The sequence below is a fragment of the Lutra lutra genome, chromosome 13, assembly GCF_902655055.1.
Source record: "Lutra lutra chromosome 13, mLutLut1.2, whole genome shotgun sequence".
Taxonomy (NCBI): Eukaryota; Metazoa; Chordata; class Mammalia; order Carnivora; family Mustelidae; genus Lutra; species Lutra lutra.
Window position 1 is genome coordinate 57,467,745 of NC_062290.1, and position 18,038 is coordinate 57,485,782.

General features: G+C 41.9%; 1 protein-coding gene across 6 annotated transcripts in view; it reads left to right on the forward strand.

Moving 5' to 3' along the window:
• NFX1 (nuclear transcription factor, X-box binding 1) overlaps positions 1–18,038 on the forward strand; it is an 82,324-nt gene that overhangs the window by 49,683 nt on the left and 14,603 nt on the right. For 4 of the 6 annotated variants that reach the window (XM_047699664.1, XM_047699669.1, XM_047699667.1 and 1 more), the window contains exons 12-17: positions 2,532–2,614; positions 3,543–3,651; positions 10,058–10,177; positions 13,060–13,139; positions 16,320–16,550; positions 17,614–17,687. In XM_047699664.1, the coding sequence (XP_047555620.1) occupies positions 2,532–2,614; positions 3,543–3,651; positions 10,058–10,177; positions 13,060–13,139; positions 16,320–16,550; positions 17,614–17,687 (697 nt within the window). The remainder of the gene's footprint in view (positions 1–2,531; positions 2,615–3,542; positions 3,652–10,057; positions 10,178–13,059; positions 13,140–16,319; positions 16,551–17,613; positions 17,688–18,038) is intronic. The other 2 variants (XM_047699665.1, XM_047699668.1) reach the window with 1 other exon arrangement.

The following is an 18,038-nucleotide window of genomic DNA, read 5'->3' on the forward strand; positions in this document are numbered from 1 at the left end:
ATCCGCCTTAAGCCCATAGTCAAAATTCTGGTTATTAAAGACATAATTTGAAAAAATAACACTAATACACTTTTAAAGTGAAAAAATAAATAAAATATAAAGTAAAAAGTGAAAATATACCCTAACCCAATTTTCCCCTCCTAGTTTCACTTCCCTGATGAAACGGTTATTAGTTTCTTGGGTATGGATCTAGATCTTTTTCTCTATTCATTTATTTTTTTTTTAAGATTTTATTTATTTATTTGACAGAGATCACAAGTAGGCAGACAGGCAGGCAGAGAGAGAGGAAGGGAAGCAGGTCCCCTGCCAGAGAGCCTGATGCAGGGCTCGATCCCGGGACCCTGGGATCACCACCTGAGCCGGAGGCAGAGACCTTAACCCACTGAGCCATCCAGGCGCCCCTTCTCTATTCATTTAGATGTATACACATCCCGTTAGTTTTGTTTTTTCCTCTAAACTTACATTTATACTAAACATGCTGTTTTCACCTTGGGTTTTTTTTTTCCCCTCAGTAATATATCAAAGACATTTTTCCATGTCAGTGTATATAGCTCTCCCTCTCAGTATTCTGTATGTGGGGATGCCGCCCTATAGTTCACCTATAGTTCACCATTGCCCTTTGGGTGGTCATTCGGGTTGTCTGCAGTTTTTCCCCATTACAGATAATGCAGTAGCCATCTTGTCTGATGTTTTAAAACTTTATGATGAAATTTCAACCATAAGTGAGAGTAGAAAGATTAGTATAATAAACCCCTAAGTACCTGTCACCCATCATCCGTTATCAGCATTTTTCCTTTTTTGTTTCACCCATCCCTCCCTTCTCTACTTTTTATTTTCACTAGAATACTTTGAAAACAAATCTCGAACATTATTTCACCCATAAACACTTCAGTACCTAGCCCATTTTTAAAAATTGAGATAAAATTCACGCAACATAGAAGAGAACGTTTTAAAGTATACAATTCAGTGGCATGTAGTAAATTCACAGTGTTGTGTGCAGCCATCACCTCTGTCTAGTTCCAAAACATTTTCATCACCCCAAGAGGAAACCCTGTATTCATTAAGTTTTCACTCCTCACTCACTCATCCCTCAAACCCCTGGGAACCACTAATGTGCTTTCTGTCTCTGGGTTTACCTATTCTGAGTATTTCATATAAATGGACTCATAATATGTAACCTTTTATACCTAGCTTCTTTCACTTAGCATGTTTTCAAGATTCATCCATGTTGTAGCACATATCAGAACTTCGTTCCTCTTTATGACTGAATAATATTTCATTGTGTGAATATATCACAATTATTTATTCGTTCATCTGTTGACAGACATTTGGGTGGTTTTGATCTTTTGGCTGTTATGAATAGTGCTACTGTGAACATTCGTACACAAGTTTTGGTTAAAATATCTGTTTAGGGGCGCCTGGGTGGCTCAGTGGGTTAAAGCCTCTGCCTTCCTCTCAGGTCATGATCTCAGGGTCCTGGGATCGAGCCCCGCATTGGGCTCTCTGCTCAGCGGGGAACCTGCTTCCTCCTCTCTCTCTGCCTGCCTCTTTGCCTACTTGTGATCTCTGTCAAATAAATAAATAAAATCTTTTAAAAAAATAAAATAAATATCTGTTTAAAAATTTTTTTGATATGTACCTACGTGTGGAATTGCTGGATCATATGGTAATTCTGTGTGCAATTTTTTGAAGAACTGCCACAGCAGTTTTCCATAGCAGCTACATCATTTTACATTCCCCTCAACAATGTCTGAAGGTTTCAGTTTTTCCACATTCTCTCCAATGCTTATTTTTTGTTTTGTTTTAGTTGGGTTTTTATGGTTTTTTTTATTATTATTATAGCTTCCCTAAATATATATGAAGTGATATGTCATTAAGGTTTTCATTTGTTCCTTAGTGACATTGAACATTTTTTTATGTACTTTGCCATTTATAATCTTTGGAAAATAGTCTTTTTAAGTCCTTTGCCAGTCTTTTAATTGGGTAGTTTCTCTTTGAGTTGTAAGAGTTTTTATGTATTTTGGATCCTGGACCCGTATGGATAGATTATTTGCAAATCTTTTCACCCGTTATGTGGGCTGTCTTTTCACATTCTTAATGGTGTCCTTGGTGCACAAAATCTTTTAATTTTGATCTATCCCAATTTGTTTTTTTTTCTTTTGTTGCTTGTGCTTTTGGTGCTCTAGACACTTTTTTTTTTTAGCCACTTTTGAAAGTATATATGTAGGAATGATTCCTTAAGATAGAATTTCCAGTGAAATTTTTGATAGATACTATGTACACCAAAACTTTATACTCCTATCCACTGAGTGTGCCTTGTTCTCTATACCTTCACCCATAATGAATATTACTCAGTCTTCCATTGTCTTTTTTTGACAGACTGACAAATGAAAAGTATCTTTTATATGTATTTTCACCATAACTAACTAATTTACGTTATTACATTTGTATTTCTTCAGCTTGTAGTCACTCAAATATTTGCTGAATGTTTATATCTTTGCCCTTTTTTTTTTCTTTTTAATTGGCCACAGCAGATGCTACATTTATGTGTGATAAGCGGTGTAACAAGAAACGGTTGTGTGGACGGCATAAATGTAATGAGATCTGCTGTGTGGTAAGTGGACCTATCATTAGGTACAGTCAGATTGCATTCATCCAAGGGCTGGGCATCTAGAAGCCTCAGCCATCTGGAATGTAGCCCAGATTTAGAAATCACTGGGAGGGGCCCCTGGGCAGCAGTAAGAGAGTTGCCCAAAGAGACAGGCCATTTTAGGTCCTAGCCAGGTCAGCCTGTGGCAATATGGGAGAAAGACAGAAAGAAGAAAGACAGAAGGCCTCAGGCTCCAGAATCCAAGATCACCAGATAAGCATACAGTCCTCCACAGGAGATTATGTGCTGTCCCAACATACAGACTGGGCTGGTCTTAGCAAGTCAGGCTTTGGGTTTCACATACAATATGGATCAGGTCAGTAGGCAAAATGAGTAAGGCAGTTTGAAAGGAGCACGTTTCAGTTATCTGAATAATTGACTTATATGGAACTAAATAAAGAAAGCACTGCCCAGCAGTAATGTGTTACCATGTTGTGCGTGTGTGTTTTGTGTATAAACAAGGCAACACAGTGCCAGTACCAAAGTAGTGCATGTGTACACTCACCTATATATGTATATTGCATGTAATTGTTATTTTTAAAGTTTACATATTGACAAGATATAGAGTGATAAAATTGGACAACGTATCAAGACTTACTTATGAATCAGTATTTGAAGGCTTAAAGACTTCCTCTTATTAAAAATTTCAAACATATACAAAAGCAGAGAGATTAGTATGAGTCTCACATATCCAACATCCTACTTTAGTAATGACCAACTCTTAACTAATCTTATTTCATCCACATCCACACCTACTCCCTCTGATTATTTTGAAGCTAATCCCAGACATCATTTCACCATAAATTTGGAGAGCCTTTTTTATTACCTTCTTGTTGTCTGTGGAAAGTGTAAATGGAGATAATTTTACAAACAAATATGAATCTCTTTGTAGGATAAGGAGCACAAGTGTCCTTTGATTTGTGGGAGGAAACTCCGTTGTGGCCTTCATAGATGTGAAGAACCTTGTCATCGCGGGAACTGCCAGTCATGCTGGCAAGCCAGTGAGTGTCTTCACTGTATGCTTTATTATAAGAGATTTCTAGAAGTTCAGGCATAGTATATATATATATATATATTTTTTTTTTTTAAGATTTTATTTATTTATTTATTTGACAGACAGAGATCACAAGTAGGCAGAGGGGCAGACAGAGAGAGGAGGAGGCAGGCTCCCAGCTGAGCAGAGAGCAGGGCTCAATCCCAGGACCCTGGGATCATGACCTGAGCCAAAGGCAGAAGCTTTAACCCACTGAGCCACCCAGGCGCCCCCAAGCATAGTATATTTTGAGGGAGTGATTTACTTAACTTGGTGTGGGATACTGAACTAAGCCTAAGTATCTCAGATATGTTGAGATGTTAAAAAAAAGTTATTCTAGTGCTGTATTGTCTTCCCCGAATGTACAAAGCTTGGGATACAGCAACAATGCTAAGATGAGATCTGGTTCATTACTGGGTTACTCTTTTTTTTTTTTTTTAAACATTTATTTATTTGACAGAGATCACAAGTAGGCAGAGAGGCAGGCAGAGAGAGAGGAGGAAGCAGGCTCTTCACGGAGCAGAGAGCCCGATGCGGGGCTCGATCCTAGGACCCTGGGACCATGACCCGAGCCGAAGGCAGAGGCTCTAACCCACTGAGCCACCCAGGCGCCCCATTACTGGGTTACTCTTAAAGATCATTGACAGGGGCGCCTGGGTGGCTCAGTGGGTTAGAGCCTCTGCCTTCGGCTCGGGTCATGGTCCCAGGGTCCTGGGATCGAGCCCCACATCGGGCTCTCTGCTCGGCGGGGAGCCTGCTTCCCTTCCTCTCTCTCTGCCTGCCTCTCTGCCTACTGTGATCTCTGTCTGTCAAATAAATAAATAAAATCTTTAAAAAAAAAAAAAGATCATTGACAGATTCTGTCCTCAATAGTCTTCTTTCTCTATATTGTTAGCAGCTGCTTGGAAGCTTGGTTTTAGGACTCATTTGCATTCTTAAAAATTATCAAGGACCCTCACAGGGCACCTGGGTGGCTCAGTGGTTGAGCATCTGCCTTTGGCTCAGGAACAAGTGTGCCCGTTGCCGCCCACACACCCCCGATCCCCGGTCAGGTTTCTTGCTCAGCAGGGAGGCTGCTTCTACCTCTCCCACTCCCCCTGCTTGTGTCTCCTCTCTCTGTCTCTCTCTCTCTCTGTGTCAAATAAATAAATAAAATCTTTTAAAAAATATATCAAGGACCCTCAAAGAGCTCTTTTTATGTGATTTATATCTGTTTACCATATTAGAAATTAAAACTGAGAAATTTTTTTGAGGGTTTTATTTATCCTGCTTCTCCCTCTGTCCCTTCCTCCACTCATTCTTTCTCCCAAATAAATAAAATCTTTTCAAAAATGGTAATATAGGGGCACCTGGGTGGCTCAGTGGGTTAAAACCTCTGCCTTCAGCTTGGGTCATGATCCCAGGGTCCTGGGATCGAGCCTTGCCCCGGGCTCTTCAGCAGGGAGCCTGCTTCCCTTCCTCTCTCTGTGCCTGCCTCTCTGCCTACTTGTGATCTCTGTCAAAATAAATAAATAAAATTTTCTAAAAAAAAAAAAAAAGAAAGATGGTGGGCCAGGAGGCTGCCCTAAACAAATATTTAAGGGAAAAAAAAAGGTAATATAGGGGGGCGCCTGGGTGCCTCAGTGAGTTAAGCCTCTGCCTTCGCCTCAGGTCATGATCTCAGCGTCCTGGAATCGAGTCCTGCATCAGGCTCCTTGCTCAGTGCGGAGCCTGCTTTCCCTTTTCTCTCTCTCTCTGCCTATCTCTCTACCTACTTGTGATCTCTGTCTGTCAAAAAATAAATAAAATCTTAAAAAAAAAAGTAATATAGGGACGCCTGGGTGGCTCATTCATTTAAGTGTCTGCCTTCAACTCAGGTCATAATCTCAGGGTCCTGGGATCGAGTCCTGCATCGGCCTCCTTGCTCAGTGGGGAGCCTGCTTTTCCTGCTGCCTGCAGCTCTCCCTGCTTGTTCTCTCTCTCTCTCTCTGTGACAAATAAATAAATAAAAATTATTAAAAGAAAAAAGGTAATATACTCATTGCATATTAACATAAATGACTTTTTTTTTTTTTTAAGATTTTATCTATTTGAGAGAGAGCTTGAGTCATCTGGAAGGGGCTGAGGGGGAAGCAAACTCCCCCTGAGGAGGGAGCCCAGTGTGGGTGGGGCTCAGTCCCAGGACCCTAGGATCATGACCTGAGCTGAAGGCAGATGCTTAATCAACTGAGACACAAAGACACCCTTACACATATTTTTTTTTTAAAGATTTTATTTATTTATTTGACAGAGATCACAAGTAGGCAGAGAGGCAGACAGAGAGGAGGAGGAAGCAGGCTCCCTGCTGAGCAGAAAGCTTGACACGGGACTCGATCCCAAGACCCTGGGATCATGACCTGAGCCCAAGGCAGAGGCTTTAACCCACTGAGCCACCCAGGCGCCCCGTTACACATATTTTTTTTTTTTTAAAGATTTTATTTATTTATTTGTCAGAGAGAGAGAGCGCAGAGTGAGCACAGGCAGACAGAGTGGCAGGCAGAGGGAGAAGCAGGCTCCCCACAGAACAAGGAGCCCGATGCGGGACTCGATCCCAGGACGCTGGGATCATGACCTGAGCCGAAGGCAGCGGCTCAACCAACTGAGCCACCCAGGCGTCCCTTACACATATTTTTAAAACTATTTTTTTTAACTAAAAGAACAGATGCTTGATTTAATAAAAGATGGTTGGAGTCTCTGGGACGCCTGGGTGGCTCAGTTGGTTAAGCAGCTGCCTTCGGCTCAGGTCATGATCCCAGCGTCCTGGGATCGAGTCCCACATCGGGCTCCTTGCTCGGCGGGGAGCCTGCTTCTCCCTCTGCCTCTGCCTACCACTCTGTCTGTGCTCATGCTCTCTCTCTCTCTCTCTCATAAATAAATAAAATCTTTAAAAAAAAAAAAAAAAAGATGGTTGGAGTCTCATATCTATTTATATATTAATCTGTTGCAGTATAGAGTTGAAGGAAATGAAATAATCTGGCCTCACATAGATATATAGTGGAAAAAGAAGGTGTAATAATGGTGAATATTCTTTTTTTTTTTTTTTAAGATTTTATTTATTTATTTGACAGACAGAGATCACAAGTAGGCAGAGAGGCAGGCAGAGAGAGAGAAGAGGAAGCAGGCTCCCCGCAGAGCAGAGAGCCCGATGTGGGGCTCGATCCCAGGACCCTGGGATCATGACCTGAGCCGAAGGCAGAGGCTTTAACCCACTGAGCCACCCAGGCGCCCCATGAATATTCTTTTTTTTTGAAATTACACCAAACCTGAGCCTCACTTCAGAAAGGACTTGAGTCAGGGTTTTAGTCACATTAAAATTCATTGGTTTTTCTTATATTTTGAATGGATCTTTTACCCATGCACAATTTGATAGCATCATATACTGATCATTTGGAAATGAATTATTCACTGTGTTATGCAAATTTTTGAACTAGTGAAAAATTTTATGTTACAATATTAAACATTTACATTCATTAATATAACTTACCAGAAAGGTCTTAGGAAAAGTATTAGGAAGTTGTCAAGCTCATAGTGGTAAATACATACTTTCCAAAATTCTGTTTTCACTTGAAAGCTTGAAAGCTTTTATCACTAGCAACAAAGTTGGCTTTCCTGAAATGATAGGCTCACTTTGGTAATTTTTTATAAAAGTATGCCAAATGCCTAAGTCTAAATAACTATAGCTTATAAGTCATTCTTTTGAGTAAAAATGGCATTCTAGCTCACAACTCCAACAAGTGCATTTCTTTAAAACAACCAGGTTATATTTTAGTATGCAACAAAAGTGCTTTATGCAGATTTCCCACTCTGTTTCACAGATAATGGAAAAGACATATATTTAAGGGCTAGGTTGTTTTTTTCCTTTACTGCTTCATCAAGGACTTTCTTTTTTTCTTTTCTTTTTTTTTTTTTTTAAAGATTTTATTTATTTATTTGACACACAGAGAGAGATCACAAGTAGGCAGAGAGGCAGGCAGAGAGAGGGGAGGAAGCAGGCTCCCTACTGAGCAGAGAACCCGATACGGGGCTCTATTCCAGGACCCTGGGATCATGACCTCAGCCAAACGCAGAGGCTTTAACCCACTGAGCCACCCAGGCGCCCCGCATTTTTTATTTATTCTAAGTGCTTGGCAGTGAAAAATACCATGATTACAGTTTGGCACTACTGCCTTGATCTGTGCTAAAGCCATGGCAGTTTTACTAACCATTGCTTTTGCACCATCAATGCAAATGTCAGCATAGTGGGAAAAAAAAATCTTAGTCTTATTAGGCACCCCTTGGGGCACCTGGGTGGCTTAGTCATTAAGCAACCGCCTTCATCTCAGGTCATGATCCCAGGTTCCTGGGATCAAGCCCAGCATCGGGCTCCTGGCTCCACAGGACGCCTGCTTCTCCCTCTCCCACTACTCCTGCTTGTTTTCCTGCTCTCACTGTCTCTCTGTCAAATAAATAAAATCTTTAAAAAAATAAAAATTTTGGCCTTACGGATTCCCTGAAAGGAGCTCAGGGACCCTTAGGAATCAACAGCACATTTAGAGAACTGCTACATTAAAAGATTGGCTTAGATCAAGATTTCCCAAAATGTCTTTGCTAGAATGCTAGGCCTACTTCATTTTCAAGAAGAGTTGTGTCAGTGTTTTAATAAAAATCACACACGTGGGGGCACCTGGGTGGCTTAGTCGGTTAGGCATCTACCTTTAGCTCAGGTCATGATCTCAGGGTCCTGGGATTGAGCCCCACATCATACTCCCTGCTCAGTGGAGAATCTGCCTCTCCCTCTCCCTCTCCCTCTGCTGCTCCCCCTGATTGTTCTCTCTCTGTGTCAAATAATCTTTTAAAAATAAATAAATAAATCACACACATGGATTCCATGAAAACAACTTATGTAGCCCCATTCCCTTTACATAGCTACTTCTTATAATAAGCTTGTTGAGTGGATAAGCCAAAGTTTGGTATCCCCACCTCACCAATAAAAAGTTGAGAATGGTTAAATTACCAGCCCACACTGGGGCACCTGGGTGGCTGAGTCCTTAAGCATCTGCCTTCGGCTCAGGGTATGATCCCAGGTTCCGAGCCCCGAATCTTGTCCCCTGCTCAGTGGGAAACCTGCTTCTCTCTCTCTTACTCCCCCTACTTGTGTTCCCTCTCTAGTTGTCTCTCTCTGTCAAATAAATGAAATCTTAAAAAATTTTATCAGCTCACAATTACTTAGCAGGTAAGTAGTAGGTCTAGGACTTGAAGCCAAAGTCTCTTGATTATATTTATAGGGCTCTTTCTGCCACATTGTGTAGCCTCTGAAGGGTTTCGTGGAAAGAGTACTGACCGGAGAAGAAGAGTGGGTTAGGAGTTAGAGCTCTTGAGGTGGGCTGCTTGTTGGAACTATCCAGTGTGAGTCATCATTTTGATTTACCTTGGGAACTGTGCATCATGAACCCAAATGCAGCTCTGTGCTTCATTTCAACTTCATACTTCTTTTTTTTTTAAAAGAATTACTTATTTATTTATTTGACAGAGAGAGAGAGAGAGAGAAATCACAAGTAGGCAGAGAGGCAGACAGAGATGGGGAAGCAGGCTCCCTGCTGAGCAGAGAGCCCGATGTGGGCCTCGATCCCAGGACCCTGAGACCATGACCTGAGCCAAAGGCAGAAGCTCAACCCACTAAGCCACCCAGGCGCCCTCAACTTCATATTTCTAACATGATACATGTTGATTATACCTATAAGAATTTTGTGGCGGGGTGGCGCCAGGATGGTTTATTCAGTTAAGTGTCTGCCTTCGCTCGGGTCATGATCTTGCGGTCCTGGGATCAAACCCCACATCAGGCTCCCTGCTCAGCAGGGAACCTGCTTCTTCCTCTGCTCCTCTCCACTCTCATTCTCTCTCTAATAAATAAATAAAATCTTTAAATTAAAAAAAAATTTTTTTAATGGCTTCAGTGTCTCTCTGAGGTTTCTATTCAAGTGCATATTTTTGTATGTTTGCTAATTATCTGTGGCTTTCATAATCTCTATCCATTTTTCTAACCAAAGGAGTTTGAAGAAAAAAAAAAACACTATACTTTAGTAGAAGTCTCCTATTCTTTTAAAAGAGATGGTTTATAGATCTATTGTCTATAAAATACAGGCGAAAGTGTCCTGGGTTACTCATGGACTTAAAGTTTGTTGCAAGTAACATACCTTTCTGCTCCTTTGGCACCAGCTCAACTTTAATAAAATAAAAACCTTTTGTGAAAAAAGCAGTCCCCTAAAAAAAAAAAAAAAGCCAAAAATAAAAGTGTGTGTGGTTTGTGTCTGTGTGAATATGTGTGGGCACATCCCAAACTCAGAAAGGTTGTTTTGTTTCACCCACCTCTCCATCAGGTTTTGATGAACTAACCTGCCACTGTGGTGCATCAGTGATCTACCCGCCAGTTCCCTGTGGTACCAGACCCCCTGAGTGTACCCAGACCTGCGCCAGAGTCCATGAATGTGACCATCCAGGTGGGTCCCAGCTCCTTCCTCTGCACCTCACAGCCTGCCCGCACTGTCATTCTAAGGTAGCATGACAGTCTTCACTGCTCTGAGGTCATGTTGTGATTGCCACCCCTTGTTCCCTGTTCTCAGGGGCTACTGCTGTGAAGGTGAGTGTGTGATCTGGGCCACAGCTAGGAATCACAGTGCCGTCCCTATCTGTACTCTGTGGATGTCACACACACCTGAAAAGCTGGGAGAATCTCCATCTGGTCTTACCTTTCAGGGACTTTTCTTCTTTTCTCATTACCTCCAATTTGGATGTATATTTCAAGGTTGAGCATCTTTTTGCAAAATTGAAATCTACTTGTTTTTTGTTGTTACCGTTGTTATAAAAGTAATATGTGTGTTTATTGTATAAAAAGAAAGAGAGTGAGATAAAGTCAATAAAGTCAAAAGATTGGAATTAAACAATCTATTATCCCGCCTTGCAGGAATTACACCCTACTATATACTAGTATTTTTCGGTGCTTTTTTCCCATGGGCAAAAATATACATTTGCATTTTTTTTCCTTTGCATAACATAAAAGTGAGATCCCACTGAATTTATTTTAACTAGATTTTCTCCTCTTACTGTATTTTGAATCTCTTTTCTTACCAGTGAATATTTAGGTTTTTTTCAAGATTCATTTATTTGAGAGGGCATGCATGAGTAGGTGGGGCAGAGGGAGAGGGAGAATCTTTTTTTTTTTTTTTTTTTAAGATTTTATTCATCCAGCTGACAGACAGACATCACAAGTAAGCAGAGAAAGAGGAGGAAGCAGGCTCCCCACCAAGCAGAGAGCCTGATGTGGGGCTCGATCCTAGGACCCTGGGACCATGACCTGAGCCGAAGCCACTGAGCCACTTAGGCACCCCGGAGAGGGAGAATCTTAAGCAGACTCTCTGCTTATGCGAGCCCAATGCGATGCAGGGATCAATCTCAACCCAGAACCAAGAGTTGACTCTCAACCAACTGTGCCATCCAGGTGCCCCTCTACAGTATAGATTTTTAATAGTTAAGCGAGTACACTGTTACATGGATGGGCCATAACTTAGTCTCATGTTGCTGGACAATTAAGTTGTTTCCAAATCTTCTCTCATAAACTGCTGGAGATACCAGGCCTGTAGCTACTTAACATCATCCATTTTCTGTCCATTCTAGTTACTGGCTTTCCTCTGGGACCATATTGGGCTCATCATTTCATTTTACCAAGTCCCAGAGGCAAACCTGAAATAACTCCAGTCACCAGATTCCATATGAATCAGACTGACAAATAGGCAACCAGTTCTCAGTTTTTTAAGTTACTAGAGTAAAATAGAATTTTAAGTGAATTCCTCATGAAGTAAAGAGTCCCTCCTTTCCTGGGGACCTTAGGATGGCCCTCCCAGATTAGTCTGCAAGCCCATACTTCAGTGTTCATACCAGCATGAATTAAGTGCCCAAGCCAGTACTTACCCACTTCCTCCTTTACACTCCCTTGCAGATGATACAGATGAAGTCCATATTCTGGTGGTTAATGTCCATAGTGAGAACTTAACCCATTTATGAGGTGTGTTGTTTTAGCCTGCATTTGTTAACATTCATTTAACTGGTCTTTAAGTGTTGTATATCCAACATGGTATCAGACACACAGAGGTTCAGAGGAAGAAAAAAGTAGCCGATGATGTAGAAATTCTTACATTCTTCCCAAGGGGAAGAGGGTGGTAGTTACATGCCCATGACACAACCAACTATTACATGAAAATGGGCCAGATAATATGGTAGCAAACCATCTGTAAAAGATCTCAGACATCAGGGAGTATAAGAGAGCTCAAGGTCAGTTATGGTCAGCCAAGGAAGGCTTTGTTGTAGGAGATGAGTTCAGATGAACTCTTTTTTTTTTTTTTAAGATTGTATTTATTTATTTGACAGAAAGACAGAACACAAGTAAGCAGAGAGGCAGGCAGAGGGAGAGAGAGAAGCAGGCTCTCTGCTGAGCAGGGAGCCCAACGTGGGGCTCGATCACAGGACCTAGGATCATGACCATGAGCCACCCAGGTGCCCCCAGATGAACTGTCTCTTACAGGCAGCAAGGAAATTGAGAGAAATCGGGAGCATGTCAGATGGAATGAGTAGTAAAGATAGCTAAGCAAGAGTGAGCAATTACCATGTAAGGTAGGACCAAAAGAATGATGGAGTAGAATGGACAGACCAGAGGCTGTGCCGAAGGAGATGAGTGGAGAAACTGCCTCCCTCTCTGCTTCTCTGTTCATGTGTCTGTCCTGCCTCAGTGGAGGTTTCTTTTTCTCACTCATGCTCATCCTTCAACACTTTAAAGCACCTACTTTTTACTTTCCTGTTTTCCATTTTGAAAAGTACTCCCAGGGGCACCTGGGTGGCTCAGTCGGTTAAGCATCTGCCTATGGCTCAGGTCATGATCCCGGGATCCTGGGATTGAGCCCCACATCAGGCTTTTTTTCCTCTGCCCCTCCCCCTTCATTCTAATGCTGTCTGTCTCTCTCAAATACATACATACATACATAAATCTTTAATAAAATAAAACAAAAAGTACTCCCAGCTTCTAAACTTTACAGTTCCATGTTATATATCATTATAACATATATAATTGTTTACGTGGCTTTATTATTTTTTTAAAGATTTATTTATTTGAGAGAAAGAGAGTGCGTGCACAACTGGGGTTGGCAGGAAGGGACAGACTCTCCACTGAGCAGGGAGCCTGATGTGGGCCTCAATCCCAGGACCCTGAGATCATGACCTGAGCCAAAGTCAGATGCTTAACCAATTGAGCCACTGAGGTGCCTCAGTTTATGTGGCTTTATTTGAACATTATTCCTAAATATAATTCCTAATTTCCTTTCTCTTTTAACAGTGTATCATTCTTGTCATAGTGAAGAGAAGTGTCCCCCTTGTACTTTCCTAACTCAGAAATGGTGCATGGGAAAACACGAGGTAAGTTTTCTCTCTCAAGTGTTTATTGTTCCAGTTAGAGATTTATGATTGAATTACTTTTGGAATTGTTAGTCTTATTGTTTCTCAAAGTAAAAAACACTCCAAGAAGTAGAGTTTTGCTTTTGCCACTTTTTTCTTTATTTTTTAAAATTAAGATATAATTTGCACAAAATAAAATTTATCTACCACCACACTGTGGCTAAATGCTGGTTGAAGAAATAGAAGAATCCAGGACCTCTAGGTGGCTCAGTTGAGTGTCCAGTTCTTGGTTTCAATTCAGGTCATGATCTCTTAGGGTCATGAGATCGAGCCTTGCGTCAGGCTCCGCGCTCAACATAGAGTCTGCTTCTCTCTCTCTCTCCCCCACCAGCCAACTGCCCCTACCCTCGCTTGCATGGTCTTGTTCTCTCTGTCTCTTTCCCTAAAATAAACAAATCTTAAAAAACTGAAGATTTACTCTTTTAAGTGTTCAGGTCCTTGAATTTTGACAAAAACTTTAGTACAGTCATGGAATTGCCACCACAGTCAAGATGTAGAATAGTTCATTCACCCCCAAATATTCCTTCATGTCTCTAGTTATTTTGCTCTCTGTCTCCAGGACCTGGCAACCAGTGATCTGTCTGTCCCAGTAGTTTTGCCTTTTCTGGAACGTCACATAAATGAAATCATACAGTGGGTAGTATTTTAGGCCTCTTTGCTATCATTTTGACTCTGGTTGCAATCAAATGAAAGTCAGTGGCCTTGAGAAACGTGGGCTGTGTTCAGAGACAACTTTTAGGTTAACTAGCATGGAAGAGGTTGCTAGCCTGGGTAAAGGTGTTAACAGTGAGAGCACCCAGAGAGTGGAGGTGGTCTCTCCACCACCTGCTGCTGTTCCTTCCTCTATGCCCTGTGCAGCTTCCTGTCCTGGCCACTGGATCAAAATACCTTCCTCCAGGTTCATCTATGCCTCTGCAATGCCACTACTATGAAGGACTTTCATCCTCATTCTCAACTTGTAAGCTTATTTGGCACCATTGACTATAGACCCTTGAAAGCACTTTTAAAAATTCTTTATTTTAAAAAAACGCATATTCACTGTAGACAATTAAGAATATACAATTCTCTGGGGCGCCTGGGTGGCTCAGTGGTTTAAGCCTCTGCCTTCAGCTCGGGTCGTGATCTCAGGGTCCTGGGATCGAGCCCCACGTCTGGCTCTCTGCTCAGCGGGGAGCCTGCTTCCCCCTCTCTCTGCCTGCTTGTGATCTCTCTCTCTGTGAAATAAGTAAATAAAATCTTTAAAAAAAAAAAAGAATATACAATTCTGCAGTCCAGAAAGAAATACTCTTAACATTCTTATGCCTAGATTATCAGGCATATGTGACACACACTTTCTCATACTCTATTAAGTTCATACGGTTTTTATGGGGTGTCTAGGTGGCTCATTCACTCAAGTGTCCTAACTCTTGATCTCAGCTCAGGTTTTGATCTCAGGGTTGTGAGTTGCAAGACGCATGCCCACCAAGGAGCCTACGTTTAAAAAAAAAAAAAGATTATACTATTTGTAACCTTTTTTTTTTTTTTAAGATTTTATTTATTTATTTGACAGAGAGAGAGGGAGAGATCACAAGTAGGCAGAGAGATAGGCAGAGAGAGAGAGGAGGAAGCAGGCTCCCTGCTAAGCAGAGAGCCCCAATGCAGGGCTCTATTCCAGGACCCTGGAATCATAACCTGAGCCAAAGGCAGATGCTTAACCCACTGAGCCACCCAGGCGCCCCTATTTGTAACCTTTTTACTTCATAACATGTTAGTCAACAGTTTTGGAAACTCTTAATATCTAAGACAACATGCTTTCAGTATCTTTATCTTGATGGACATATTTTTTCCCCTTATTTCCTGTGAGTGGTTCTCAAGTCATAGTCCTTATAAATCTTATAGTCCTTATAAATCTCTATAAATCTCACTTCCTTTGAGAGTACCCATTCTAACACATCCATGTATTATCTTTGTGTTGATGGCTCATTTGGACTTCATATGACAAATATTTATTGCATACCTATTAAGTGCTTGGTATAACAGGCCTGGTTCAAGTGATTCAGAAGAGAACAAGATAGGTGTGACTCCTGCCCTTGTAGAGCCTTCTCTGTGGGTCAGGAGGCAGGTGTTTAAACAGTCAATTATAAGTGCAGTGGCAGGGGAAGTACAAAGTACTGAGCAGGATGGAAGGATCCCACACCCAGGGTTGGTGTTTGTAGAGGAAGTGACCTCCTAAAGGATAATGAGAAGGTAGGCAAGTAATGATAGGAGGGGACAACAGAGGATATAGCGTGTGTAAAAATTATCTCTAGACCCTGGCAATAGTGTAAGTAGGTTTTTAGTAATTGGGAACTACAGTCTACCAAAATACTTCTAAAATGGTTCTAAAGCAATTAGAAGCATGTATGTCCTAGACTTTGGACGCCTCTTCAAGAGTAAAAGGTATGTGTCCCTAGAGTCAAAGTATATTCCTCATTTTGAGGGTTCTCAAAAGAATTTGAGTGAATGTATAAGAGTAAGCTTTGGTTCCACAGAAATAAAATTCCAGCATCTTTTTCCTGGAGGAAGGAATCCTGGAAGATGTAAAAAATGAGTTTGGGGTTTCATGGCATGTTGCCCCTTAATTTTTTAAGTGACAAAGCTGCTTAAAGCTATGGAGACCATGAGTCAAGAGATGTGAGGAGAGTTGATGATGTATTTATATAAAATGGTCCTGCCAGCAGTCTTGAAACCTTGGGTCAAGGGTGTCCCCAGCCCTCAGGGTTCATGTGTCAGCTTAGTGCCCTAGCTGTTTGCGCAGAGTTGCGGGGGAGGGGGTTGGGGGAGTGGGAGTGGGCGGGGATCATCTGATCCTCTCAGTTGGTCATAGCATTTTCAGATACTCCCTAGTTACCTGGTGTCATGTACTTGTTACCCACCCTGGGAAGTGTATGTCTTAAGTCACACTTGGTTTCTAGCACAAATTCTTTTGGATCATAACAAGTATTATTAAATAAGGTTCAGATTTGTTTATTTTCAAGCTAACCTTTCAAATTTTGAATATCAGCCTAATTTTTTTCAGATAAAAGTAACTTTCTGAAAATTCAGAAATGTTTAAATACGAAGTTAAAACTCCTCTCAAATCCCACATGGAGATAAGAATCTGGCTACTTCTGTTTCTCCTAGTTACGAAGCAACATCCCCTGTCACCTGGCTGATATCTCTTGCGGATTACCCTGCAATGCCACACTACCATGTGGGATGCACAAGTGTCAGAGACTCTGTCACAAAGGCGAGTGTCTTGTGGACGAGGCCTGCAAGCAGCCCTGCACCACCCCCAGAGCTAACTGTGGCCACCCGTGTATGGCACCCTGCCACCCCAGCTCACCCTGCCCCATGACGGCTTGTAAAGCCAAGGTGCGTATTTCTGGCTCCAGATAGGACGTTGACTGTGCTTCTAGGGCTGCTAGTGAGTCCAGAACTGCTTGCAGAGGCACCTGGGCACACGTTCTAATCAGAAATCACTGATTGCAAGGTACCACAAGTTAAGTTAGCAAGAGGAAGGTGGAGTAAATTACACAGATTTCTGTGCCCAGCTTGAAACGGCCTTTTAGTTCAGGAGGTACCCACTGCCACTTGACCTGGTCTCTCTCCCTTAGAGCAGATTCTGAAGAGAGACTCCAATTGCCTGCTCTGTTTATTCAACAAATATATAAGTGTTTTGTGCAAGATGTTTTGCTAGGTGCTGGAGCTATACCAGTAAACAGGAAACACATGCTCGCTTCCCTGAGTTGGGACAGATACTGCCTCCTTACTCAGATAATGAATTATGACTGTGGTGAACAAGAAATTTCACCTTTGTAGAGGGTGCTATAAGAACATGGGAGTGGGCAATTTAGTCTGTTCTGAGGGATCTAAGCAAGGCCTCCCTGAGGAGATGAAAGCAGACGGATGAGGTGGACTTGATTAGGCTTTGGGTGGTCCTGGCCAGGTTCAGTGGTAAAAACCTCATTCTAGGCCTGCCCCTTCAGGTAGGGTTAAGTAAGGCCAGTAGTAATTCCCAGAAAGAGTCACCATACAGTGAACCGTTCGCTCCTAGCATGTCAACTACCACATCAGTTTGCATGCATGGTTAGCTTCCTCCATGCTGAAGGGTAGACACTCATTGTATCCTCTGCCATGGTTTGATTTCAGAGAGGCTTTAAAAGTGAGACCTGCTAGGTGCTTGGGTGGCTCAGTTGGTTAAGCAACTGCCTTCAGCTCAGGTCATGATCCCAGAGTCCTGGGATCAGGTCCCACATCAGGCTCCCAGCTCCATGGAGAGCCTGCTTCTCCCTCTGACCTTCTCCCCTCTCACGCTCTCTCTCACTGTCTCTCTCTCAAATAAATAAATAAAATCTTCTAAAAAAATAAAAGTGAAACCTACCTATTCCTATGGTTTCCATGTGCTAAAAGTTCCTCCATGTTAATCTTATTGCAGATAGAGCTGCAGTGTGAATGTGGACGAAGAAAAGAGATGATGGTTTGCTCCGAAGCTTCCAGTACTTATCAAAGGTTAGTGCTACTTAAATGTTAACTAACAGTAGTGGATCTCAGTTTACAGAAGGTACACATGTGTATACATGTGTTTATTGTGGAGTCCTTGGAACTTTTGTCAAGTTTGGAAAGTTTTTTCTTTTTTTTAGAAAGAGCTTGTGCAGGGGCGCCTGGTTAGCTCAGTCGGTTAAGCATCCAACTCTTGGTTTCAGCTCAGATCATGATTTCGTGGTCATGGGATAGAGCCCTGAGTCAGGCTCTGCACTCAGCGTGGAGTCTGCTTCAGATTCTCTCTCCTCCCTCCCACTTATGTGCTCCTTAGCTCTCTCTCTCAAATAAATAAATAAATAAATATTTTTTAATAGAAAA